A 25,520-nucleotide genomic window follows, 5' to 3' on the forward strand; every position below is an offset into this window, starting at 1 on the left:
AAAATCAGGGATCAAATGGCCAATTTTAAATGCTTTATTGTTATACTATAGTGTACTATAATGCTTAACTCTTTAAAATTGAAACCAAAAGTAATACCCCCTGATGGGGTACATGATCTTGAAGAGTTTTGGATGAGGTAATGTACTTTGGGTGCTTATACTTTTTTCTTCACTGATTCCAAATCTGCTTGGCTGTGTGATCATTACAATGAAGATTATGTATGAGTGGTTATGAACAGTATGGTATGTTTTTGCTTTTGGCCACATGAATGTTAACAGTGTTTGATCTTAATCTTGAATGTATTCCCTGTAATCTACAGTTTCTTACTTTTTTTTCCCTACCCCATATGTAAAGTCCTAGAAATTTGGTATAAAAATGGAGCCAGCTGGCTTCTCTCTGGACTCTTCCACATCAAGTAATGTCAGAAATTACTTGAATGTTTGAAAATCTAATAATTAACTATATGCATCTGTGTTGAGGGCAGCTTCCGTCTTTTTTATGATAGTGCTTCTTAGTTGATGGTACCGAAAGTGTGACTCTTCTTCAATTCAAGAGAAAAATTAAAAATAACACTAATGATAATTTTCAAATAAAGTTCAATCAATCAAAATTTTTTCTTTAATGCCTTCTTTTTCTGTTTTATTTAGTAGAAGAGGACTGACATGCTCAGGCAGTATACTGGTCCATGTTAACAGCACATCTGGAGTTTGAATCTAGTCTTATTTTATTACTTGTTTTTCAAAAACCCTCATTTAGATTTTTGGCATTTTACCTTTTAACATTTTTTTCTTCTACTTGAAATCTCTTACTTTCTCAGTTTCTGAAACATGTACTCTCTTGGATTTAGATTAGTATCCAATGGAATTCCATCCATCAGAAATTTCACATTTCTTTGGGAACCGTTGGCCCAAACTCAGGTTGCAGTAACTGTCACAATACCATTCTCCATCAGCTTCAGGAAATGTTCAACAAAACGCCAAATGTGGTTCAGTTATTACAGGTAATTAAGTTTATTTTCTGTCTAAAAATAAGAGTATTAGTGTCTCATGCGAAACTCCTCAAAAAAATCATGTGAACTTGTCTTTAATGACTAAGGCTGGTGACTTTGCCTTTTATATCTTGAATGCTTTAGGGGGAATTTTCCTTGATTCAGTGTGGACATACTGATCTAGTTTGCATTTTCTTCAAGGGAACGTTTTATGGAATGTGCCAGAAGGACATTGTCTCATTCGTGACAATTACACATTTTGAAAATTCTGAGGTTTTAGCATTTGTACAGAAACTGGTTGGTCTCAATTGCGTTTGGTCCTTGTAGGTACTGTTTGATACTCAGGCTCCATTAAATGCCATCAACAAACTCCCCACTGTGCCAATGTTGGGCTTGACCCAGAGAACCAACACTGCCTACCAGTGCTTCTCCATTCTGCCACAGTCGTCCACCCACATCAGACTGGCCTTCAGGAACATGTATTGCATTGATATATACTGCCGGAGTCGAGGTGTCGTGGCAATACGGGATGGTGCCTATAGTCTTTTTGATAACAGCAAATTAGTTGAAGGTTTTTATCCTGCACCAGGACTAAAGGTAACAGACTTTAGTGTTATAACATGAGTAAACGTGAAAATGATCTCTAAAATAATTCCTTTGAAGGGGAAATCATGGGGAGCAGCAACAAATTCCTGTTTAAACTGAGTAAGTAGCAATGTTAATTCATCATCGTTCTGAAGGACCTAAAAGTTCTGATACAGTGCTATGTCTTTGTATACGAGATGGCTAAAAGTCGTTTCCTCTATTTCTTTACCCTATGATGAGTAAGGTGAAGATACTGAAGAGAGTCATATTTGTTTGCTATTAGGAACTTTAAAAGTAGTCTTTATCATTGATTATCAAAAAGGTTTTGGTCATCAGTTCGACTATGATGCTTTTTTAAAATGTAAGGTCCTGGACCACAATCCCGGGAGATTCTGGTGTGATAGCTCAGTTATGCGTGTTTATAGTTTAGAGTCAAATAGTTCCAAAAGGCTTGTTTTGAAAAATCGTCTCCTGTCCTGGGCAACCTACTCTTGCCATTTTCCTGTTCCCCAGATGCTGCTGTTTTCAACTCTTATATAGCCGATTCTCTTGGTATTTATATCCTTATGTCTAAATAGCATGCTTACATGGCTGTTAACTTTTTGGTTGGGGACATTATCTGATTCTCACAATGGAAGATGAGGATTTAATTCTTTTTGAATTAGTTTTTGTGTACACTTTTCCCCCTTCCAGTCCACTACCAGTATGTAAACACATTGTTCTTTCCTCCTATCTTTATAACATAGGTAGCAATTTTGATTAGATTGTTTTCTGTGTTTGCATTGTTACGAATATGTAGGTACTGCTACTCTAAGTTTACTATGATTACATTTCTTTTCTTGCTCAACATTTTATTTTCCTGGGAATTAATTCGCTCTTTGTGTGTGTATGTGTGTGTGGGGGGGGGGATTGTTTTGCTTTCTCTTGGGGTTTTTTGTTTAGTTTTCTTACTCATTCAGTCTTAAACTCTCTCCCACTTACATAACTCTCCCTTCAGTACATTACATATCAGTTACCTTATTGGTTTCATCTTGAAGAAATTGAAGAAATCTCTTTTGACAGTCCTCTGACCTGATCCAGTTTGGACTGGTAGCGCTCCATGCCTTTTGCACAGTTTTGACTTGGAATTTGCAGAAGGATGAAGGGGAGATTCTTTCACTTCTCTCTTGTGTTGCAAGCCCTGTGGCTTAGACCCCACTTTTTTTCCTTGGTTTACTTCATTGTTTTAGTGAAGAGAAGGTACATGGGAGGTCAGTTTGAGGCCGTGAATGTCGGAAAGCATGTTTAGTTTACCCTCATCTAATTGAAAATGGCTATGTGTAGAATTCTAGGTTGCAATCATTTTCTGTAAAAATTTTGAAGGCATTGCTTCATGGTCTTCTCAATTCCATTGTGACTCTTGAGATGTTTAATGCTGTTCTAATTATTGAACCTTATGTGACTTGGGTGAGCTCTTTCAGTCTGAAAATTTACAATCCTTTTGCTCTGGGAAATTTCTTTGCATTATTTCTCGATTCTTCTTTGTTTTCTCTGTTAGCTCTTTCACGTACTCCTACTATTCTGATGTTGGGTATCCTGGACTTATCCTCTAATTTTCTTATCTCTTCTGTTTTTTGTCTCTTTGTTTCTGGGAGATACCTCATTTTTTTCTTCAAATCCTTCTATTTTTCATTTCTGCCAAGATTTTTTTTTTTTGCCATCTTTTAAAAATTTTCTAAGAGCTCATTTTTGTTTCTAAAAATTCATTTTGTGACATCCTGTTCTTATATGGCTACATCATCTTCTCTTACCTCTTTTCTTCCTACACAATCTCCATTTTATCTACCTTGCTTTTGGGGAGAGTTTGATTTCTTTCATGTTAGTGTCTCTCCTCAAATGTTAAGTGACTCTTAACTCTCTGCTCTTAGTTAAAGGTAAGACTGACTGACCGAGGTCTTCATTGCAAGATGATCTGCTTGGGCCATTTCTTTGGGAAACTCCTGATGTCAGTGGCTTTAGGTCTTTTTGTTGGGCTGGTATGAGTATCAAGAGTATCCAAGCCTTCTGCGTAGATGGTATGCATCTGGCTCCCAGTTTTGGAGATGTCGAATGAAAGAAAACTAATTTTTGCCAGTTTCAGTATGTAGACTTTAATCTCCATTTTTAATATAGTACTCCTCTCAATTGATGGAGTCTTCTAAATCAGAGATCCTCCTCAAGGGTAGGAGAGATCAGCTGAACTCAGTGAGAGTGACAGAGGATCTGGGTGGGTTTAAGTGTCTCTTAAAGGGACTTTCACCCAGTCCTTCTGTTTTTAGTCCCACTTTCACTCCCATTTTCAGAAGTATATGGTGCTGCCAGTTCCAGAGTGTCTCAGGGATCTGGATGGAAATAGCTTTGCTTCTTGGCTTGCCCCACAGCTTGCTTAGGATACAACTTTTTCACATCAGATGGTTCACTTACCACTCATCCGCCTGCTTTGCAGCCTCCAGAATGTGTTGCTATTTTTTCTCCCATTCTTTTTGTCTTTGTGACTTACTGCTTTAAATTTTCTCTTCAGTAGTTTTAGTGGGTTATTGGAAGAGGACGAAATGTATGTTGTGAACCCATCATTTTTAATTAAAAGTCAAACTGTGTGCTTTTAATAGCTTTCTAGTGATTCTGATAAGCTTATGATATACATTTTTGAAGACTGGGAAGGTGTGGAGAGTGTCAAAAGAAAGAGAATCTGTATATGAAATAGAAACTCTGGTAGCCTTGCTCAATTTTTGATGACATATCCTATAACACAAAGCTGTTCCACTCTTGATGGTTCAAGATTAAATTATATAATATAAAAAGGAAAAGGTTGGCTTAGTTTCTTATTCAGTTTTTCTGACATATTTTCTAGCTTAAAAAGTGAGAGCTTTCACTAAATGGGAAAATTTCCAAGCATTGAAGTTATGGCCAACATACATGTTTTCATTTTTCCTCCTATTTCTGGGTCAGAAGTTAAGAAGAAAATGTTTTGACCTGGTGGTAAGAGGTGCCAGGGTGTACTTCTTTCTTTGACTTTTTGCTTGCACGATACTTCTTATTTGATATGATTTTTTTTTTTACTGAAATGTTTTTATTGTTAATTGTTTTCTGCAACTTACCTCTTCCTTCACAGTTAGCAGTATCTCGTCTAGGTTGTCCTAATAATGGTTTTCAGGGATGGACATAATGTTTGTGTCTGTTTAAATACTCTCAATGATTAAAAATATTTTACTGAAGTTAGGTAAACTAATCTAAATTTTACCTGTTTATATCCACAGACGTTCCTGAATATGTTTGTTGACAGCAATCAGGATGCTCGAAGGAGATCTGTAAACGAGGATGATAACCCCCCTTCTCCTATAGGAGGAGATATGATGGATTCTTTAATATCACAACTCCAGCCACCACCCCAGCAACAGGTAATGTCTATTTGAAATTCCAAATGGTATCACATTTCTGTAACTTCACAAGTTCTACGGGTATCAGGGCTTCTTTGTTGAAAGGCAAAGAGATCCTTGGTGGGCCCAAGATGCCCAGGAATTTCTTGTGAAAAAATAGTTACAGAGGGAGACGAGGAGACTTGTAGTGATGGGAAGTGAATAGTGTTGGAAATAGTGTTAACCTCAGACACTCAGATCACCCATGCACTTAAAATGATGTTACGTAATTCCAAGGATGGAAACATTATCTGCAGGATATGAGATCTTTGGAAGAGCATCCTCACCGTGTCTTGAAAGGTAAGTGTTATTAAAGTAGAGCACAGTGAACTAAATATCTAGTAAGGATCAGTAGGGACTCCTACAGAGAACAGGTATACAAATTTCCAGGGTTCTGTCCTCAGACCATTTGGATAAGCCACATTATAGAATCTTAAGAGCTTTTAGTTCTATCCTGTCACCTTCACATGTCTGAGAGTTGAGCAGGCCCCTAGGTCAGTCATCCGCACACTGACCCTGCTTAAATAGAGGGTGACCAGTGATCTTTTATACCTTCAACAGTCCCATATGACTCCCTAGCCCGGAAAATACTTGTTGTGGCTGTGGACTCTGTGCTGGAGTCTTCAGTAGCTCCGTTTTTAATTGTGTGTGAACATACAACCTGTAGGCAAAGCTCTTTATTTTTATTTTTATTTTTATTTATTTTTATTTTTTTTGAGACAGAGTCTCACTCTGTTGCCAGGGCTAGAGTGCTGTGGCGTCAGCCTAGCTCACAGCAACCTCAAACTCCTGGGCTCTAGCAATCCTCCTGCCTCAGCCTCCCAAGTAGCTGGGACTATAGGCATGCACCACGATGCCTGGCTAACTTTATATATATATATATGTATATATATATATATTTTTTTTTAATTGTCCATATAATTTCTTTTCTATTTTTAGTAGAGACGGGGGTCTCGCTCTTGCTCAGGCTGGTCTTGAACTCCTGAGCTCAAACGATCTACCCACCTCGGCCTCCCAGAGTGCTGGGATTACAGGCGTGAGCCACTGTGCCCGGCCTAGGCAAGGCTCTTTGGCACATCTTTTAGATTTGGTTTACACTGCTTCTATGCAGAAGCTTTCATGAAACAGCATTGCTTGGAACCAGCTTGTGCTTGTTTTATTGTCTAGCTTCTGATCTGGCTGCTTAGTACCTGTGCCTTTCCAGTGTTTACATCTTTGACAAAGTACTAGATTCTTACCAGAAGGGAGGGTTTTGTAGAAGGTGTATTGTCCCTGGCAGCTATTTAGGGCTTCTTGCCTTGCTATCTATTTTCTTTCGTGACCTTCATGAAAATGCAGGGAAGCTCAGTAAAACCCCATGCCTCCGTGTAGCCAAGGTGTGAGGCTCCTGGGACAGACGTTGACTGAAATGAGGTACTAGCCCTCTGAGGATGCTGGGCTATGATGTTAGAGAAGTGCCTTGGCCCAGCAGATGCCAGAGCAATGTTTTTTGTTGTGGAAGCCACTTTCTTGCATTGCAGGTCTTTTCTTTACCTGATATGGATCAGGAGATGAACCGTGTCTTTCGGGTGAAAGAAGTAACCAAGATGGGCTGGCTAGTGATGACAGCCATAGTGGGGCCAATGTTATAGGGGGAATGGAGGGAGAATGTTATAGGGAGAATGGAGGGGAATGGAGGGAGAAGGTCCATCATGCTCTCTCCTCCTCCCCAAAAAAGTCATTTATTGGCCCCTCTACAATGATTTTTTTTTTTTTTTTTTTTTGGAGACAGAGTCTTGCTCTGTTGCCCGGGCTAGAGTGCTGTGGCATCAACCTAGCTCATAGCAACCTCAAACTCCTGGACTTAAGCAATCCTTCTGCCTCAGCCTCCCGAGTAGCTGGGACTACAGACATGTGCCAGCATGCCCGGCTAATTTTTTCTATATATTTTTAGTTGTCCAGCTAATTTCTTTCTATTTTCTAGTAGAGATGGGGTCTCACTCTTGCTCAGGCTGGTCTTGAATTCCTGACCTTGAGTGATCCTCCCGCCTCGACCTCCCAGAGTGCTAGGATTACAGGTGTGAGCCACTGCGCCCGGCCTCTACAATGATTTTGATGACTAAAAAAAATCATAGTCTGACACAGAGCGTACAGTGCTGGTTTATTACATAATCTGATTTTACTCAGAGATCTAAGTACCAGTGGCATTTCATATTGAATGTGAGATTGTTAACTAGGAAAACAGTTACAGGCTAAAGCAGAAGGATTAGAAATGTGTAGATGGGAAAAAAGTAGGATATTCTAGAAAAGTTAGAATAATTTCTCACTTTGTGAAAACTTTAGGAATTTTCTACTTTTTCTTGCTCTGTATCCAACCTGTAAGTAGAGCTTTTTGTTTTTAAATTAAAAAGTTTGACCTTTAATACCAGTAAGAATTCTTTTAAAAGAATATTCATCTGCTATGGCTAAACATCTTTAGTCAGTGGCTTTGGCTTTAGGTACTGTTAAGGATGGAGCATTTTATTGAACAGTTTCAGTTTCAATTCTTTTCTGTTTACCAGATATTTATTTTATACTCTTAATTGTAAACCATTAATCTCCCTGATAAGGCATTTGTGAGGAAAAAATGTTCATAAAGGGATTCATGTACATTTTGCTTGATGTTAACAGGTAGCTTTTCTTCTTTTATATAAAATACACAGTTTTACTCCATAAGCTAGTCCATGAGAAAGGAAAAGAAGAAAATATAAAAGCTTAGGAATATCATAGTTTTAATTATAAGGTAGCACGGCTTACATCTCCAAAAAGAAAAGTACATTGTACATTATTGGATAAAATAATACAGGTGAATATATGATTTTGTAGCTTATGAGTTAGCCTGAATTCTATAATTTCTTTAAAATAGTATAGGAAGAATCAGTACCAAAAAAAAAAAAAAAATAGACAACTCAGTTTTTTTATTTTTATTTTTTCTTTGAGACAGAGTCTCGCTTTGTTGCCCGGGCTAGAGTGAGTGCCGTGGCGTCAGCCTAGCTCACAGCAACCTCAAACTCCTGGGCTCAAGCAATCCTCCTGCCTCAGCCTTCCGAGTAGCTGGGACTACAGGCATGTGCCACTATGTCCGGCTAATTTTTTCTATATAGATTTTTAGTTGTCCATATAATTTCTTTCTATTTTTAGTAGAGACGGGGTCTCGCTCTTGCTCAGGCTGGTCTCGAACTCCTGACCTTGAGCGATCCACCCACCTCGGCCTCCCAGAGTGCTAGGATTATAGGCGTGAGCCACCACACCCGGCCACAACTCAGTTTTTAAAATGGGTAAAAGATTCAAGGCATTTCACTAAAGAGGATGTCCAAATGGCCAGTAAACACAGAAAAGCTATTCAGATACCATTTGGCATCACAGAAATACAAATTAACACACAGTGAGAGGTCCGGGTAGGCAGCAGGTAAGAAACCTCTACATTCCCCCAAGGCCCCATAGACTCTGGAACTGTGTATTTTATATATATATATATATAATTTAAGTTATATATGTATATGTGTGTGTATAATGAGATTAACCCAGCACAAGAAGAAATGTAGCACTTGGGCAGGGGACAGAACCACAATTGTCGGGGGAAATTGTGCTCTGAGTGCCTCAAGAAAACCAGATTTCAAAAGGAAGTTTGTTTTTAATTGTTTTTTTTTTTTTTTTTTTTTTTGAGACAGAGTCTCACTCTGTTGCCTGGGCTAGAGTGCCGTGGCATCAGCCTAGCTCACAGCAACCTCAAACTCCTGGGCTCAAGTGATCCTTCTGCCTCAGCCTCCCGAGTAGCTGGGACTATAGACATGCGCCACCATGCCTGGCTAATTTTTTCTATATATATTTTTAGTTGGCCAGCTAATTTCTTTCTATTTTTAGTAGAGACGGGGTCTCGCTCTTGCTCAGGCTGGTCTCGAACTCCTGAGCTCCAGCGATCCACCCGCCTCGGCCTCTCAGAGTGCTAGGATTACAGGCTTGAGCCACCGCAACCAGCCTTTTTAAAAATTTTTTTTTTTTTTGAGACAGAGTCTTGCTTTGTTGCCCTGGCTATAGTGAGTGCCATGGCGTCAGCCTAGCTCACAGCAACCTCAAACTCCTGAGCTTAAGCGATCCTCCTGCCTCAGCCTCCCGAGTAGCTGGGACTACAGGCATGCGCCACCATGCCCGGCTAATTTTTTCTATATATATTTTAGTTGTCCATATAATTTCTTTCTATTTTTAGTAGAGACGGGGTCTCACTCTTACTCAGGCTGGTCTCGAACTCCTGACCTCGAGCGATCCACCTGCCTCGGCCTTCCAGAGTGCTAGGATTACAGGCGTGAGCCACTGCGCCCGGCCTAAAAATTTTTTAAAGAAAAATAATTTTATGCATGTCAACATAGCTGGCTAGATTATTTAGGATTTTAAAATGATCCTCTTTGAAGTTGATTTGGATTAATAGCACTGTGACAACAAATGTTGTATTTTACTAAAAACAAAAATGTGAGATGACACTCCACACCCACAAAAATGGCTTTAAGAAAAAAATTGATAATTCTTGCCAGCATTTGGTATTAGGGGCAACCGAAACCCTCATTTACTACTAAAAGGTCTATAAAATGGTACAACTACCTTGCAATAGTGTTTAGCAATATTTCAGAGTGCTAAAGCTAAACATGCATACCTGTGATTTCACAATTCTACTCTTAGGTGTACATGTAACAGAAATGCATCACAAAACATAAGAATGTTTATAGTAACATTATTTATCTAAAAAATCATGAACAACCTAAATATCCAGCAACAGTAGAAGGAGTGAATAAATCAGCCTATATTCATACAGTGGAATACTTTACAGAAATGAAAAAATAGGCGAGGCGTGGTGGCTCATGCCTGTAATCCTAGCACTCTGGGAGGCCGAGGCAGGAAGATCGTTTGAGCTCAGGAGTTCGAAACCAGCCTGAGCAATAGCCAGACCCCGTCTCTACTAAAAATAGAAAGAAATTATATGAACGGCTAAAAATATATATAGAAAAAATTAGCCGGGCATGGTGGCGCATGCCTGTAGTCCCAGCTATTTGGGAGGCTGAGGCAGGAGGATCTCTTGAGCCCAGGAGTTTGAGGTTGCTGTGAACTAACCTGACGCCATGGCACTCTGGCCTGGGCAACAGAGTGAGACTCTGTCTCAAAAGAAAAAGCAAACTATTGCTACATGCAGCACCCTGGACAAATTTCACTGAGATAACGTTAAGCAAAAGAAGCTAGGCGCTATAGAGAGTACACTCAGTATTCATATGGAAGACAAACAGAGGCAAAACTAAGCTTGAGTGATGGAAGTCAGAATGGTGCTTACCTTTGGGGAGGCAATAAAGACCTGGATGGCATATAAGGGAGACCTCTGGGATGCTAGTAAGGCTCTTCAGTATCTTGATCTCTGTGGTATTTACATTTTTAAAAATTGATCAAACTGTACATTTAAAATTTCTGTACAATTTGTGATTCAAACCTGAGTTTTTAAAAGTAGACGAGGAAGGTAGATTGTCCTTGGTGTTTTATTACTAGAGATGAAGATAAAGGTGAGTAGAGTAGATAGATAAAGGTTATACTACCATATTTCATTGACTCAAAAAACGTTGCCAGTTAAAGTAATATGCCATGAATTGAAAGACACAACTTGATTTCTGCAATGTTAGAATATGGGAGAAAAATATCTTAGAATGAATGAAATGGTAGATAAATGATGCAGATAAAATCAGTGATACGGTAGATAAAATGAGCAAAAAACATCTTGAGGTATAGGAAGCGATGGCATCGCAAGGTCAGGAATGAGTATGTTGCTACTTTTAAAACATTGTGAAGAGTTTTTAAAGACTTGTGTTGTTGATGTATATTTTGCACACTTTCATAACTCATGTTTCCTATTTGGTAACCAGTGACGTATATAAATGTTAACACTAGCTATAATTAGGGAAGGCCATACTCTTATACTATCTGCAGTTGGCCATTTACCAACATTTAATTTTCTTCTTTGCAGCCATTTTCAAAGCAGCCAGGCACATCAGGCGCTTATCCTCTTACTTCACCCCCTACATCTTATCACAGCACAGTTAATCAGTCTCCCTCTATGATGCACACACAGTCTCCAGGTAAGATATTACTTATTCTCTTGTCATGTTCAATTTTCAAATCCAAAACACACGTACATATAACACATTGAGAAGCCCTATGTATCTAGCCTCAGGCTTCAGAGAGATTTTCCTTTCTAGTCTGTGGCTAGATAGTTGCCATTCATTCATTATGGCAGGGTTGCGAAATCTGTGTTCATGGTTGAGGAGCACTTTAAAAGGTCTGAATTAAGTGAAGGTGTCACCCAGAGCCAGGCTCACAGCACAACTTCAGGGAGTGCTAATCATGACATGATCTATGTGAGACTGTTAACAAACTCTAAGTCCTGTGGGCCAAATGCTGCTCACCAACTGTTTTCATAAATAGAGTTTCATTGGAACATAGCCACACCTGTTTATGTAGTATCTATAGCTGCTTTTCTGAAGAGGTTTGCCAAGCCCTGGTATATGTGAAGGGTAGCCTGCCCCAAGCCCGAGAGTTGGACAGTGCACAGCCTGCTTGTCCAGACAAAATGGCTTTGTCGGTGGCCGCATGAATTGTCCTATAAAAGTTCTTGAGTATGCCAACTTGTTACTTTTAACTGAATGATTCAGTGGGATATCTTGAGGACTTGTTCTGTGCCTAATATTGCCTGGTCTTGAGGATTCAGCAGTGAGCCAGATACCAGCCCTGCTCTCAAGCTTACTATCTAGCAAGGAAAATGGGTGTCAGATTTCTTGGGGAGATTACCCCTTGCCTGCCAGGTCTCATACTTAATCTGTTCTGCATTAATCATATTTCCAGAGCATAATGATGGTTTCTTAAAAATAAGTTTTAGCGTAAAAGATGTGATATGTGATGTGGGATGTACAATATAAGAAATAATTTTTAAAAGCATATTGTAGTAAAAACCTTTTATTTACTATAAATATATTAGTCCAATCAACATTAAGTAGTTTTGTACCAATTGAAGGCATTTGGGCTTATCAGAAAACAGGACAAACACGAAAATACATAAAATCCTGATTTTTGAGTGACAAACCTGACGAATATATTTGCTTTTAAGTTTTCACATTGAAAAGCAGAATTTGCAATGCATACTTTTTTCCTTTATAAAATACAAAAAAATCCATATGTATACATGTATGTATATATGAGAAATTTGTATTCAGCAGAACCTGCTACTTTGCAGATGTGAAGTGTAGGTACATCACCTGTTAACCAGCTAATTCCATTTGTAAAATGAGAATAATGTAAAACTTTTTGCTTAGAGATGGGAGAATTGAAGGAAATAATTCACATAAAATGTTTGGTCTGGACCCTGGCAGAAGACATATGCCTCTTTGACCAGCCCATTACAATCCGCCCTATTGCCCAGATTGGGCTAATGGATACAGCACTGCCTAGGCACTCACATCCTGGCAAATCCCACCCCCAATATATGTCTCAGCCTCAGCAATTCAAATTGCTCTTCAAATTACTTTAGTAGTGCGTTTTTTTTAAAAAAATAGATCTCCATTTAAAAAAAATCTTTTAAATTCTCTTTTTTTTTTTTTTTTTTTTTTTTTGAGAGGCGGTGTGCTTCCTCTGTTTAGATTCCTAGATAAAAAGTCTTCATCTGTAATGCACACAAAAAGTGTGGTGAGTCAGAGGGGGTCTCTCAGACTTGTGAAAGAGCATTTGGCAAGGGGGTTTGATTATTTCTTTTCTGGAGATGCCTTGCTTGCCTACCTCCCCTCAATACTGGTTAAGCTGAGACTTGAAGGATGTGTCAGAGTTATCCAGGTGCAGGAACACAGATAAGGAGGGTATTTCAGGTAAAGTGCTAGGGGTGTGTGGAAGCCGAAGTCCCAGAGGAATGATAGACTGTCCCGCATGAAGAGACAGGGCTCTGTTCAAGATTTTGGCCTTTATTGTATGGGTAGTGGGAAGCCATTGAGGGACTTTAGTAGGGGTTGGTCTGGGTTGTTTACACAACTTAGAGACAAGAGTGGTGGAGGGGCAGTTGTCACAGGGAGTGCTCTTGAACCTGTTGATTTTGCAAATCCCTGAAGACTTCCAAATACCCTGTAGGCATATGAGCCTGTGGCTCATCAGAGATAGTTGAACCACAGGTGATAGGCTCATTGAAGCCAGAGTGGGTAGGCAAGCTCAGGCCCTAGTAGTACCTGTCTGTCAGTGGTGAAGGAGCACCTAGGGAGGAAGTAGAAAAACAGGAGAAACAGGATCATAGAACCCCAGGGGAGTGTATCTTTTAGGATATGAGTTGAGATTACTTTTGCATAGTAGGAAGGGAAAATAATTATTTTGAAATAGTTACAGTAATAGACAGGCATATAGTGCTTACTATGTGCCAAGCCCTATTCTAAGCACTATACCTATTTTCTCCTCACAGCAAACTTGTGGTATAGGTCCTATTATTATCCCCATGTTTATGGAGGAAAACTTGTCCAGATCATACAGCTAAATAAGTAAATATAACACTTAAAGGTTAATCAAATTGATCAACATATGTATTGAATGTAAGGCATTGCTTTAGGTATTATAGAACATAAAAATATGAAATTATCTCAAATAACATAGTAATCCACCCTTATCCATGGTTTCAGTTACCCAAGGTCAACTGCAGCCCAAAAATAGACGAGTACAGTATAATAAGATATTTTGAGACAGACAGCATGAGCAAGCAAGTTCACATAACTACTATTACAGTCTATTATAATTGTTCTATTTTGTTACTTGTTATTGTTCATCTCTTTCTGTGCCTAATTTGTAAATTAAAATACCATAGGTATAGGGGAAAATAGTGTGTATATAGAAGGTTTGGCACTATCTGAGGTTTCAAGCATCCACTGGGTGTCCTGGAACATGTTCCATGGATAAAGAGGGGACAACTATAGTAGAGAATTTGAAACCTGATATTAAAGATAGTTATGGTAATGTAGCAAGTATTTAAATGTTGCATTTATTCATAGTTTTGGTAGCCATAGTTCCCCCTTTCATAATCCTAAATTAAAACTAGACTTGTGGCTTTGCATACTGTGTTTAAATTCATGTCTCCCAGTTTTTTTATATCTCCAATCTAGGCCTTTCCCTTGAATTTTAGCCCCGTATTTTCTAGCTATTCAGCATTTCCACATAATGTCTAGTAGATGGCTGAAACTAAATTCCTGATCCCCTCACCCACCAGTGCTGGTCTTCCCCCAGACACCCCAGCTGAGTAAATGGCATTCCCTTCCTTCCTGCTACTTGGGCCCAAACTCTTAAGAGTCATGCTGGGCTCTTCTTTCTTTGATACTCTCATTTAGTCACTTACCAAATAGTTAGCTCTATCTTCAGAATTTATGTAGAATCCAACCACTTTTCACTACCTTAACCTCTGTCACCCTTGCCCAAGCCACTAGCCCTCTCTCAGCTGGATTATTGCAGTCACCTCTAACTGGTTTTCCTACCCGTCTACCCGTTCCCTTGCTCTATAGTCTGTCCCACAGCAGCTAAGTGATCCTTCTGGGACAGAAGTTAGTTCATGACTCCTGCCCCAAGCTCTGCCCTGGCTTCCCATTCATTCAGAGTAAACCCTGAGTCTGTAGAGTGGCTTGCAAGTCCCCATGTGATCTAGGCCTCACCCCTCTACCCCCAACCTCTCTGGCCTCCCACTCCCCCCTCCCCCTTGCTCACTCTGTTCCAGCCACACTGGCCTCCTCCCTGTTATTTATAACTGCTTCCACCTTTGGGGCTTTTGCACTAGCTCTCTGTTCGCCTGGAATATCTTATGCCCTGGACATCCTCATGCAGTATCCCCCTTCATTTTCTTCATGTCTCGGTTCACATATCCCCTTCCTTAGGTCTTCTCTGATTGCTATATATAAAGAACGGTACCCACCTCCACCACTGCACAATATCACCCCCTCACTCTGCTCTATTTTTCTTCATAGCACTTACCACTACCTGACATATATTTGTTTTTCTTATTCTACTAGAATGTAAACTTCAGGAGGGCAGGAATTTTTGTCTCTTTTGTTAACTGCTGCATGCCCAGTGTCTATAACAGTGCTTTGTATGAAGTTGGCATTCAAGCCTATTTGTTGAATGAGTGAATAAAAAGTACACCAGATATATTTTTTTTCTCAGTCAGTCAATATAAAAGCTAGAATTTGGGCCCATGGAATTGAGCATTCTCTTTCGATAATGAAATCTTTCCAGTTTTTCTTAGCACTATTTATGGGAGCTTTACTACTTGCTTCGTTAGTCTGTAGGGAGATTTTTAATTTGGGGTCCTTGGACAGGACATAATACGTGTCCTGCAAGATCATCTATAATTATTTTCCTTTATTAGGAAATCTGCATGCCGCCAGCTCCCCCAGTGGGGCTTTGAGAGCCCCATCACCAGCGTCATTTGTTCCAACTCCTCCCCCATCCTCGCATGGAATCTCAATAGGACCAGGGGCCAGTTTTGCTAGTCCACATGGTGAGTCCGTATATGGAAATCGCTATAGCATAAAATCTTGACGTGAAAATAATTTTGGTTGAATAAATTATCTTACTGTAAAATGAGCACTTGTCTGTTGAGGAAATAGCAAAAGTATTGCTCAAGCAAAAAGAAAATAAATTTTTCCAAACCCCACCATGCAGAAGTAATGACCAGTTAGTCTGTCTCTGTTTTGGACTTTCCCTTTCTCTCTGTCTTCCTCTCTCTCCCTTGCTCTGCCTGGCTTTTCCTGTCACGCACTCCCTGCTTGCCTGCCCTCTGGCAGCCCTGTTGCTCTCACTTGTTCCCTAACCCATCTGCTTGTCTCCCCTCTCAAATACCTCCCACCCCTTACCCACCCAGCCCCCGCCAGAATGGGTACCCTACCGTATGAATTGTTTTGAGATTTGAATTTTCTTTACCTTTTGAACTCAATTTTATTTTGAATTGATTCAAATAGATAAAGAATAGAAGAGGCAGTCAATCAAATGTTTCCTTTCTGTTTCACCAGCCACATAGTTCCTCTTTGGAGACATTTAGTGTTACTAATTTTTTATACATTCTTGCAGAGCTGATTTATGCATACACAAATCATGTAAGTGTTCCCTCCCCCACACACACCCCACAGCATACTGTACATAGTGTTCAGAGCCTTTTTTCATTTCATATATCATGAATACCATGCCATATTAGAACATAAAGAGCTTGCTCAGTTTTTAAGCTATGTAGCATCTGTGATTTTTACTTCTTCTGTTAATATTTGTGGGAACATTTCTGTCAGTAAAAACTCTACATCATCATACCAAATGGCTTCATAGTATTCCCTCGTCTGAGCATACCATGATTTAACTGCTCTCCTATTATATGTTTAGGATGTTTTCACTTTTTTCACAATTAAAAGTGGTGCCATCTTTGCTCACATCCATGATTATTTCCTTAGGTAAGTTCGGAGAAGTGGAATTGCTGTCTCAAAGGGTTTGAGAAATTCTAAAGCTTTTGAAACATATTGCAAATTGCTCACCTGAAAGGCTGTACCAATTTCCTATAGCATCATATAAGAATGTCTGTTGTCCTGCATCATTGCCAACATGGGGTATTATACATTTTTTAAATCTTGGCCATTTTGATAGGTGAAAAGTATCTATTGTTTAATGTGTTTCTTTGAGTATTAGTGAAGTTGAACCTTTTTTTTGTTCATTGGTCTTTAGTGTTTCTTATTTTATACCTGCCAGTTTTATATGTTTTGCCTATGTTCTTGTGTTTTTCTTACTAATTTGTAAGATTTTTTTTTTTTTTAATATCAGTAAAGACCATTTACTTTCTTTCTTTTTTTTTTTTTTGGAGACAGAGTCTCACTCTGTTGCCTGGGCTAGAGTGAGTGCTGTGGCATCAACCTAGCTCACAGCAACCTCAAACTCCTGGGCTTAAGCAATCCTTCTGCCTCAGCCTCCCAAGTAGCTGGGACTACAGGCATGCGCCACCGTGCCCGGCTAATTTTTTCTATATATATTTTTAGTTGGCCAGGTAATTTCTTTCTCTTTTTGGTGGAGACGGGGTCTCGTTCTTGCTCAGGCTGGTCTCGAACTCCTGACCTCGAGCGATCCACCCGCCTCGGCCTCCCAGAGTGCTAGGATTACAGGGGTGAGCCACCACGCCTGGCCCTACTTTCTGATATATATGGTAGAAGTATTTTCTCAGTTTGTCATTTGGTTACAAAGGGGTATAAATAATATGTTGAGGTATATACAGGGTGAAATTTAAATACCAAATTGTTCAGGAAGTTGCTGCTTTCAAAACTTGATTCTTGGTTCACTTCTTAGCGTAGCCTTTACTAAATAAAGAAAATAGAAAGTTTCCCTCTCCTCATCCTTCTTTGAGTAGAATGAAAATATAATTTGTCAGGGTTAGTTTAAAAGTATAATATTTCTGCCCTCGAAGAAGGTTTGCAATTGCTTAATATTTTCAAGCATATAGTCGCATAAAGTAGATTGTTGCATATTACATATATTGAACCTTGGGTGAAGGTAAATTTTATCCTTTCTCAGACTTTTTATTTTTCTAATTCTTGTATCATGTTTAAAAGTACATTAACTACACAAAGTAGAGATTCAGGTGTGACATGTTAAGCATCAAGCTTCAGTGAAGCATCTTATTGAAAAAAAATATTATTACTCTGTAAGAGTTTGAATGTGGTCACAAGAATAGAGACATAGACCTTTGGAACAGGACTGAGAATCCGGAGATGAAACCATCTGCATGTGGTAATCTAATCTTTGACAAAGCAGACAAAAATAATTTCAGTTATTAAAGTACAGGTTTTCAGAATCATTTATTTCCTTTTTTATAGGAACTCTTGACCCTAGTTCCCCATATACTATGGTGTCACCAAGTGGACGAGCAGGGAACTGGCCAGGGTCACCTCAAGTGTCTGGCCCCTCACCAGCAACACGCATGCCTGGAATGTCACCAGCCAACCCATCGCTACATTCTCCAGTTCCAGATGCTTCTCATTCCCCTCGAGCTGGAACAAGTGAGCATCAACATTTTTATGTTCTTTTTTAGTATAACTAACAAGTGACCTAATTTATTCCATCCTCATTTGAAAGTCATGACCTACTTGCTGAGTGGGGATACTTAATAACTTAAACTTTTATCCATTTAGTAAATCAGTTAACAAAGTTAATTTGCAAAGTCAGGCAAAATGTAAGAAAGGAGGATATCTCCTCAAGAAGTAAGTCCAATACCTTCTCATGACTGCTAACTTTTAACTGCCATATGGGACCTTAAAAAATACCTTAAGTTAACAAAGTTATGTAAATTGTAGGAAAACCAAATTGTTTTTCCTCTGACCTCCGATCACCAAGAAGTATGTGGGGATTTGTCCCTACCAGCAACCAATCAATTCTGCAGTGGACACCACCTGGGTGTCCTCCAGTTCAATTCAGTTCTGACACTATCTACCTGAAGATAGTGTCATATCCCACAGGTTGACTATCCCCCGCTTCAGATACCAATTGCAAGCCCCAGGTTGTTTTACCTGTGCTTCTGACAGAATAGCTACTAACGGGGGTTCCCACAACCCCCTCCTCAGGTTCAGTTAATTTGCTAGAGCAGCTCACAAAACTCAGGGAAATACATTTACTGGTTTATTATAAAGGATATTACAAAGGATACAGATAAAGAGATGTATAGGGCAAGGCATGTGGGAAGGGGCACATAGCTTCCATGCCCTCTCTCGGTGCACCACCCTCCAAGAACCTCCACATGTTTAGCTATTGGGAAGCTCTCTGAACCCTTTTGGGTTTTTATAAGGCCTCATCACGTGGGCATGATTGATTAAATCTTTGACTGTTGGTGATCAGCTTAATCTTCAGCCCCTCTCCCCTCCCTTGAGGTTGGGGGTTGGGGCTGAAAGTTCCAACCCTCTAATCCTGCCTTGTCTTTCCTGTGATCAGCCCCTGTCCTGAAGCTAATTAGGGTCTGCCAGCTACCAGTCATCTCGTTAGCATACAAAAAGACACTTATCCCTTTGAAGATTACAAGGATTTTAGGATTTATTTGCCTAGGAGATGGGACAAAGACCAAATATATATTTCACAATATCACACAACACAGAAGAGAATTGTACAAATATATTGGTTAGCTTTTATTGCATAACTTTTAGTGGCTTAAAACAATCATATATTGGCTCATAATTCTACAGGTTGGCAACTTGGGCTGAGCACAACTGGGTGATTCTTCCAGGCTCTGCTGGGCTCACTCATGGTGTCTGTGGTCAGCTACTGGGTTGGCTAAGGGCTGGGTGGTCTAAGATGGCCTTGGCTGGCAAGGCTTCTGTGCTCTGTGTGGTCTCCTACTTGATCAGGGGCTTGTTCACATGGTGGCTAGACAGGGTTCCAAGAGAGGGGTTGGAAACCTAGGTTTACAACTAGCCCAGAGTCACTTCCACTGCAGCAAGTTGCAAGGCCAGCTAGATTCCAGGTGGAGAAATGGACTCCACCCTTTGAAGGAGTTGCTTCAAAGTCATATTGCAAGGGGACCTGGATATAGGAAGAATAATTTTGCCTGTTACTGCTAACAGGGTGTTAACATATGATTGTTACACCACAGGGAGTTACTAAAACAGTACAGATTGATTTAGAATATCAAAGATTTATAATGAAAGCAAAACAGGAAACAGTGAGATGGCATGTATTCGTAAATGAAATGACATGTTTTCCTTCCCAAAAGGTTCCCAAACAATGCCAACGAACATGCCTCCACCTCGTAAACTACCTCAGCGCTCTTGGGCGGCATCCATTCCTACCATCCTCACTCACAGTGCCTTGAACATTTTACTGCTGCCCTCTCCAACGCCAGGCCTTGTGCCCGGCCTGGCAGGTAGTTACCTTTGTTCTCCACTTGAGAGATTCCTTGGATCAGTCATCATGAGAAGACACCTTCAAAGAATCATTCAACAGGAAACGGTATGGGTACCTAATGACCTTCTAAGTGGTGATTGTCAAAGGCAGGATGCTAAATTGTCCTGCAGGATAGGATCTGAACTAAAGTAACTTTCCCTTACTTCTTTTAACCAACTTGTTAGAATTATGATTTTCACCTTACCCTAGCATTAAAAATGGACTCCATTATTTTCATTTTTATTCTTACATTGACATATTTTTGCATTTTATAGTTTGCTGGGCTCTGGCTGCCATGTCATGTGGCTAACATGAACCTGAAGATAGGTCACTACAGTACATAGGACCAGTGCACACAGGATCGGGCCTTGCAGAGAATAGCAGATGAGTAACTGTTTGCCCTCTGGACTGCTCTTGAAGGCAGGCTGATTTTGAATCTGAGTTTCCATTAAAATGAAATTACTGATGATCACAAGGATGAAAACTGCTTTTTAAATGCACGAGAACTTGAATATTTTTAAAACCCTTATAGAAAAAGACTTCTGTGGTGACACCCATGTGAAATAGTTCATAGTTGAGAACACCAGTTCTAGGGTCAGATTACCTGGGTTTGTAGCCGGGCTATACCACCTGCTAGTATGTGCTGGGGCAGATTTCTTCACCTTTCTGATAATAGTATCTGCCTAATCGATAACAGTTGTGGAAATTTGAGATACTTCATTAAAGCTCTTAGTATAATGTCTTGGCATTCAGTACATACTAGTTATTTATAATTATTATTATTGATTGATGTATATAGGTATTAATGAGGTAGTCAAAATGGTAAATGTTTAAAATATCCACTCCAGGGTTCGCATGAAGGCATTTTGCAACCTTTATATTCAGATTTGGAAAAAAAAAAAAAAAAAGTTAAGTTGAATAAATTACCATTCCAAATGGTAATCATCAGACCTGGGATCTAGCCTCAGCTCTGCCATTTACAATCCATGTAAATTTTCAGCTCTTTGAATGTCATTTTGCTCAGCTACATAATCAATGTACTAGGCTAGAACAGGGGCCAGTAAACTATGGCCCTTGGGGCAAAATCCTGCCCACCACGTCTTTTTGTAAATAAAGTTTTAGCAGAACGCAGCCACACCCAGTCATTTATGTATTGTCTATAGTTGCTTTCTCGCTATAATGGCATCACTGAGTAGTTGTGACAGAGACCGGAAAAAGCCTGATGCTTTATAGAAAAAGTTTGTCAACCTCTGGGCTAGAATAAGGGCCCAATCCAGATTTAACCTTTTGTAATTTACTCTTTATTCTTTTTTTCTAATGTGCCATTTTTTTAAAAAAGAACTTATTGTGGAAAATGTTCAGCGTAAAAGTAGAGAGAATAGTATAATGAACCTCTATACTGTCATCATCCACCTCCAACAATTACTGCATACCAATACTGTTTCATCTGTAACTCCTCCCCCTAGATTGTTGCACAGCAAATTCCAGACGTCATTTCATCCATAAAAGTTTTGCATGTATCTCTAAAAGGTATGAGCTCTTAAAAAAAAATAACGTGTATCATTCGTATACGTAAAAAAAATTTCTTTATCATCAAATATCTAGTGAATGTCCAGATTTCCCAAGTTATATCTCATTTTTTACAGTCTGAATCAGAACCCAAATGAGTTATTTTTAAGTCCCTTTTAAACTGTCAGTTCCCTGCCCCACCCCACCCCAATTTCTCCTCCTTTCTCCTTACACAATTTATTTCTTGAAGAAACCAAGTCATTTGTCCTATAGAGTTTCTTAGTCTGGATTTTGCTGGTTGGTTCCCTTTGGAATCATTTAAAATGTTCTTTTGGACCCTTGTGTTTTCTGTCACATCGGTCTGGATCAAGCTACTAAATGAATTCAGGCTGAAGTTTTTTGTTGTTGTTTTGCAAGAATACTTCATAGGTAGTGTTATGTTTTTCCATCAAGAGGTACATAATGTCTCATTGCCTCTTTTCCTGATGTTGCTAGCAGCTGATGCTCAATGCCTAGGTGCCTTTGTTTTGGAACTGGTATCAGCTTAGTTATATTCCTTTTGAAACAATTCTCCCAATAACCTCTTCATTTTCTCTTTGACTTACATGTTAATTTGTTGCATCCTTCTTGTTTTGCAGCTGCAGCTGATAAATTCCAATGAACCTGGAGTGATCATGTTTAAAACTGATGCGCTGAAATGCAGAGTAGCCCTGAGTCCCAAAACCAACCAAACACTTCAGCTAAAAGTGACACCTGAAAACGCAGGACAGTGGAAACCTGATGAACTTCAAGTTTTGGAGAAATTCTTTGAAACAAGAGTATGTGTTTAATAATGCATAATTTTTAATATAGTTAATGAAACAGAACGGTCAAGGCAAAATGAAGAGTAACTTGCTTTTATTTATCCCTGTAGGTTGCAGGACCACCATTTAAAGCTAATACGTTAATAGCCTTCACCAAGCTGTTAGGAGCTCCTACACACATCCTCAGGGACTGTGTGCACATTATGAAGCTGGAGCTGGTAAGTTACAGAGAAACACATACTTTTCTAGTAAAGATCTGTTTGAGGAGGTTAGAGTTGACGGGAGCAGTGTTTATTGGTCTTCATTCATTTTTATGTACTTCTATTTTTCTCTTAAATTCTTGATGTTTAACTTAAACTGTGTCATTGAATAGGTAACACAATTCTGGTGTGTCTTTTGAATTTAAAACAAGATGATACAGTGAGACATTTCCCATCAGTCCCTGTCCAGCCATCCTCTGTCCAACCAGAGTTACCAGTGGCTTACTTCTCCTTCCAGGGATGGTCCATTCATCAAACGAAATACTTTTAAATGAAATCATTTACACATCCTCTTTTGTACTTTTTTCTATTTTTATTATGAAATATTTTATATATATACATTTACAATATAAATTTTTAAAAATCTGACTCCCTACCTTTGTTGGTTCTAGACTTTGTGCCCTCTGAATAGCTGTTAAAACTGAAGTACTAAGTCAAGCAGGATGCTCCATGGGCAGAGGCTGCCTTCGGAGCACTGGGCATCCGCTTTTGGTTTGTTTTTGGCCCTTTGGGGACTTCACTTAGTTTCTGCATAGCTCAGTCTACATTTGTATTAGTTTTCTAGGGCTGCTATAATAAATTACCACAAACTGGTGGGTGGCTTAAAACAACAGGAATTTATTCTCTCACAGTTCTGGAGGCTAGAAATCCTAAATCAAGATGGAAGTGGGTCCGTGACTTCTCTGAAGGGTATAGGGGAGAATCTATTCCATGCCTTTCTCTTAGCTTCTGGTGGTGCCAGCAGTCCTTGTTCCTTGGTTTATAGATTCATCACCACAATCTCTGCCTCTGTCATCATGTAGTGTTCTCCCCATGTGTGTCTCTGCCTGTGTTTCTTGTCCTCTTATAAAGGACAAAGGCCATATTAGATTAGGGCCCACCCTAATGACCTCATTTTAACTTGATTACATCTATAAAGACCCTATTTTCAAATAAGTTCGTATTCACAGATACTGGGCGTTAAGACTTCATATCTTTTTCAGGCACACAATTCAACCCATGATAGTATTTGAAAAGATGCCTTCCCACCCCCAGTATTTGTTAGTGTTTGTGGTAGAAGTGATTTCCAGAATATCTAGCTTGACATATTGCTTGAAACAGAGGAGCATCTTGCTTTGTTCACTGAACAAATCTTGGAGATCTCTCCATATCAATATAGATAGGGTAAAGGGTGTCTTTTTTTTTAACAAAGCTTAGTATTTCATTATATGAATGTATTAAAATGTCTCAGTAGTCCCCCTCTTGATGGTCATTTTGGTTGTTTCTAATACTTTGCTGTTAGAAACAGTGCCACAAAGTCTATGGCCACACCACCCTGAACGCGCCTGATCTCGTCTGATCTCGGAAGCTAAGCAGGGTCGGGCCTGGTTAGTACTTGCATGGGGGAAACAGTGCCACAATAAAGTGCCTTTTTACGGATGTGCCAGAGTATATCTGTAGAATTGCTGGGCCAAAGGATACTTTTAATTTTGTTAGATATTGCCAAATTGTTCTCCACAGGGGTTGTGCCACTTTATGTTCCCACCAGCAATTTATGAGAGTTCCTGCTTTCCCACATCCTTGTCAACAGTTTTCTCAATCTTTAGAGTTTGGGTCTTTCTCTTACTGATTTATAGGAGCTCTGTGTGTATTAGGGAAGTTAATAGTCACTTTTTAACAGTGAAATGTAGCAATACTGATTTTGTATCATTGTAACAATGTAACCATCCTTCCTGGTTTTGTATCATTGTTAAAGAGACTCTTCTCACTCCCAGATTTTTGAAATAATCCTCCCATAGTCGCTTCTAATACTGTTAAGGATTCATTTTTTTTTAAATTATTTAAATTTTTGATCCATATTAACTTCATCTTGGTGTCAGATGTGAGGTATAGATCCAGCTTTTTCAGATGCCCATTTATCGGAAAATGTCTTTTCTGTTTGGAGAGATTTTGAATTCTTCTTTCTTCTGAAAGTATACAGTTATATAGATGGAATCCAGGTGGCAGCTGATTTTTTCAGTCTTACAGTAGTCCTTTCATTTTAATGTTTCTAGTGTTGATTTGAATAACTTCAAATACCTCACTCCTTTTTTAAGTTGATGTTTTACTGTTCATATCAGGGCAGCAGTGTTCTTTGCTAATAGTCTCAACATTTGCCTTCAGATCTGATAAGCTGTAGGAAACATTATTTATATCAAAAAGAAATCCAGTTGAGTTTTTAAAGGAGTAAATATTTATGTGGCTAAAATAGCACCAGTGGATATAATTTAAAATCATTAACACAGTTTGACTAGTTTGTTTAGGGAAGGAGTTGGAAATAGGACTGGAAAAGTCTAGATTGGCACCAGTTAAGAAGGGCCTTGAATGCCAGGTGTTGGTCCTTAGTTGGGGGGGTGAAGTTGGACAACATGTGTCACTAAGTGTCACTGAACATTTGTGAGCTTAGTTAGAACCATGCTCTAGGACTTGTGTCTGACAGTGGTATAAAGATGAACTGGGAGAGGCAGCCACTAGATAGAAGGGACCATTAGGGGGCCACAGGAGAAATAATGAAACCCTGAGCTCGGTGGCCTCAGTGAAAATAGAGAGGAGGGAATAGATGTCAGAGACACTGCAGAAGCTGAATCCATAGGCCTTGGGAATTAATGAAGTGGGAGGGAAGGAAGGGGAACATATTCCATAAATCCAGAGTTGGCTTTTCAGTGAGCAACTTCATGTATATATTTCTTTTGAAAAAATAGGTTATCAACTTTTTGTTCTTTTAATAATGGGCTGTGAAATAAATTCTAACCTTTTAGACTCACCTTACTGGAATATGATTTTAAATGTTCATATGACTTTATCATGATTTTTTCCCCTGACAGTTCCCTGACCAGGCAACACAGCTAAAATGGAACGTTCAGTTTTGCCTGACGATCCCGCCCAGCGCACCACCGATTGCACCCCCTGGGACGCCTGCTGTGGTGCTGAAATCCAAAATGCTATTTTTTGTAAGTACCACCTGGC

General features: G+C 39.3%; 1 protein-coding gene across 1 annotated transcript in view; it reads left to right on the forward strand.

The window, feature by feature from the left end:
* The window catches only part of MED14 (mediator complex subunit 14), a 78,999-nt gene that overhangs the window by 50,049 nt on the left and 3,430 nt on the right, over positions 1-25,520 (forward strand). Inside the window, exons 20-29 of the mRNA XM_069464511.1 lie at positions 849-1,001; positions 1,317-1,586; positions 4,850-4,990; positions 11,025-11,136; positions 15,432-15,563; positions 17,911-18,093; positions 19,794-20,029; positions 22,111-22,290; positions 22,386-22,493; positions 25,379-25,504. Coding sequence (XP_069320612.1) covers positions 849-1,001; positions 1,317-1,586; positions 4,850-4,990; positions 11,025-11,136; positions 15,432-15,563; positions 17,911-18,093; positions 19,794-20,029; positions 22,111-22,290; positions 22,386-22,493; positions 25,379-25,504 — 1,641 coding nt within the window. The remainder of the gene's footprint in view (positions 1-848; positions 1,002-1,316; positions 1,587-4,849; positions 4,991-11,024; positions 11,137-15,431; positions 15,564-17,910; positions 18,094-19,793; positions 20,030-22,110; positions 22,291-22,385; positions 22,494-25,378; positions 25,505-25,520) is intronic.

Source organism: Eulemur rufifrons, chromosome 30 (assembly GCF_041146395.1).
Source record: "Eulemur rufifrons isolate Redbay chromosome 30, OSU_ERuf_1, whole genome shotgun sequence".
Taxonomy (NCBI): Eukaryota; Metazoa; Chordata; class Mammalia; order Primates; family Lemuridae; genus Eulemur; species Eulemur rufifrons.